General features: G+C 68.9%; 1 protein-coding gene across 1 annotated transcript in view; it reads left to right on the top strand.

Annotated features, from left to right (window-relative positions):
• VOLCADRAFT_100754 (uncharacterized protein) overlaps nucleotides 1-2408 on the top strand; it is a gene marked incomplete at both ends in the record, with an annotated part of 8166 nt that overhangs the window by 1845 nt on the left and 3913 nt on the right. Inside the window, 2 exons of the mRNA XM_002959276.1 lie at nucleotides 366-917; nucleotides 1197-2374. Of these exons, the coding sequence (XP_002959322.1) occupies nucleotides 366-917; nucleotides 1197-2374 (1730 nt within the window). The remainder of the gene's footprint in view (nucleotides 1-365; nucleotides 918-1196; nucleotides 2375-2408) is intronic.

Here is a 2408-nt window from a genome sequence, read left to right as displayed (position 1 = left end):
CTCAACCCCGGGGATCAGGGGGGGGGAGGAGCGGGGGACTGGCCCCCTCCGGCCGCCAAGGACGGGGGATCGTACGACACGGTGGTCAGCGGCCCCCCCTCCCTCCGGGAGCCCACGTCTCAGACCGCCGGATCCCCACTTGGTGAGTGGGGATGACCCCGGAGGTGCTGCTGTGGTGCCGTGCCCAGGGGGGTGATGAACCGAGTCACCGGTAGTTGGTTTCGGGGCCCCCGTCGCTACTTGCCCACTGGCTGGCAGGGCAGGGCCTAAAGAGCCCTTTCTCGACTCAATACGGCAAACCTACGACCCCGCCGTACTCCGTCTCAGCTGCACCCTAACCCCTCCCCCCGTGTGGGCCCTTTCAGAGTCCAAGCGCCTCTCCAAAGAGGTGGTTGCGGTGGTTGCGGTGCTGGCCGCCGCCGCCGCCGTGGTCGCTTCCATCGTCGCCGCCGGGTACGTCCTCTACCGCGGACGGAGGCGGTTAGGACAGCCGCCCGCGGGCTTCGGGCTGAAGGGCGCCGCAGGCATGGATGGCCTGCCCCTCATTACGGGCTACGGCCACGACAATGGCAGCGGCCCCGGCGGCGGCGGCGGCGCCGGCCACCCATGTCATCATCCTCATCAGCGGCAGCAGCCGGCCCCCCTGCAGCAGCAGCAGCGCAACGGCAGCAGCAGCAGCTGGGTCGTCAAGGAGGGCCTCTACGCGGTGGTGGTCAAGGTGGTGCAGTCGGGGCTCTGTACGGCGGGCGCGGCAGTACCGGGCGGTGTCAGCGGGGTGGGGGGGTCGCTGGCCGGGTCGGTCTCGGGGTGCTCCTCGCTGACGGAGCGCAGCAGCGCGTTGGCTACTGCCACCGGGCTACTGCTGGATGTGTCGGCTACGGCTACTGCTACTGCGGCCGGAGGGGGCGCCCGGGAAGGTGGGTGGTCGGCATGTGTGTGAGTGTGTGTGTAGAGGGGAAAAAAAAGGGGGGGTGACTTGGAGTTGGGGATGGCGGTGGTCAATAGTGAACGACGGATGATGGGACGATTGCGTTGACGGTGGCGGGGTGGCTGGTGGCCCTGATGCGCTCACTTAGCTTTTGCCACTGGTTTCTGTATGAGTGCCAGATGGCGGTGTGGGGAATCCAGGTCGGGTCTGGTCAGGTTGCTGAGGAGCTGGCCGCCAGCTGACAGACTATCGGAGTTGTTGGCTGCAGGTGGTGTAGCGTACGGCAGCGCCTCGCTCGATATTCATGACCACGACAGCGTCGCTGTCGTCCGTACACTCCTGCACGCCAGTAGTCCTTCACGGCCGCCGGTAGTGCCTGTGATCCAGCAGCAGCAGACGCGGGGGGCTGCGGCGACGGCGGCGGTGAGCAAACCCCCGGCCGTGACGGCGGCGGCGGCGGCCAGGCAGGCATCGAATTTTGCCGCGACCGCGGGCTCCGCGAGTTGGGGTGCGGGGGAGCTGGCACCTGACGGCAGCGCTTTCGGCTTCATGGACGTCTTCCGGGGCGCCGCCGCCAACCACATTTGCCTCTCCACATCCACGAGCGCCGCACCCTCGGCTTCGGGTGTACTGACGGCGGCGGGCGTGCCGCGAAATAACCCGTTGTACGCGGCGGCCTGTGTCCACGGGGCCAACGGCGGCGGGGCGGGCTTTGGCGTCGGCGGCATCACGCCACGCATTGCGGACGATCTCCTCCTCCGCCTCCGCCGGTCCTGTGGGGGCGGCCTGGCGCCATCACAGCCATCATGGTCCGGGCAACACCGCTACGTAACAATGCAGGACGGACGTCGGGCCCAAGGTGATGATGGTGGGTCCAACGATCACCCTGCGTGGGGCCGTGCTGCAGCCCCAGGGGATGATGATGCATACAGCTTCCAGATGGGGCACAGCGCGGCGGTGCGCGACCGGGGGCTCCGTCGCACGCAGCAGCCTCAGCAGCAGGGAGTGGGTGGTGGCTACCCGTCGGGCGGCTGTGGCGCTGGCTGGGTGGCGCAGCGGCCGCGGGAAGTGACGCTACTGGAGTTGTTCAACCAGCCGCCGCTAGCGGGTGCCATGCTGTCGACGCCATCAACAAGCAGCGGCGGCGCGCCGCCGTCGCCCTTGCCGTCGGGGGCAATCCCGCGTCTGTCCTCGGATGGGATCACCACCGCCGCCGTCGATACTGCTGGACCTGGAGCGGAGGCCGCCAGGCAGCCCTCCCTCAGCGGCCTCCGCCAGCGCAGCAGTCCCGCCATTGCACTGGAGCGGTTATCTGTCCAACTGGCCTGGAACATCGCGCGGCTCTCCTGCAGTGTGGCAGCTGGTCAGGGTGATGAGGGCGGCCCAGATGGCGACGAGGCGGGAGGCTCGGGACCCGCCGGGGAGCCGCTTGTTGGCCAGCTGCTGGTTCTGGACGGCGGAGACGCGAGGCTGCTCCGCG

Source organism: Volvox carteri, assembly GCF_000143455.1.
Source record: "Volvox carteri f. nagariensis unplaced genomic scaffold VOLCAscaffold_151, whole genome shotgun sequence".
Classification (NCBI taxonomy): domain Eukaryota; kingdom Viridiplantae; phylum Chlorophyta; class Chlorophyceae; order Chlamydomonadales; family Volvocaceae; genus Volvox; species Volvox carteri.
This window is presented reverse-complemented; position numbering and strand designations above follow the sequence as displayed.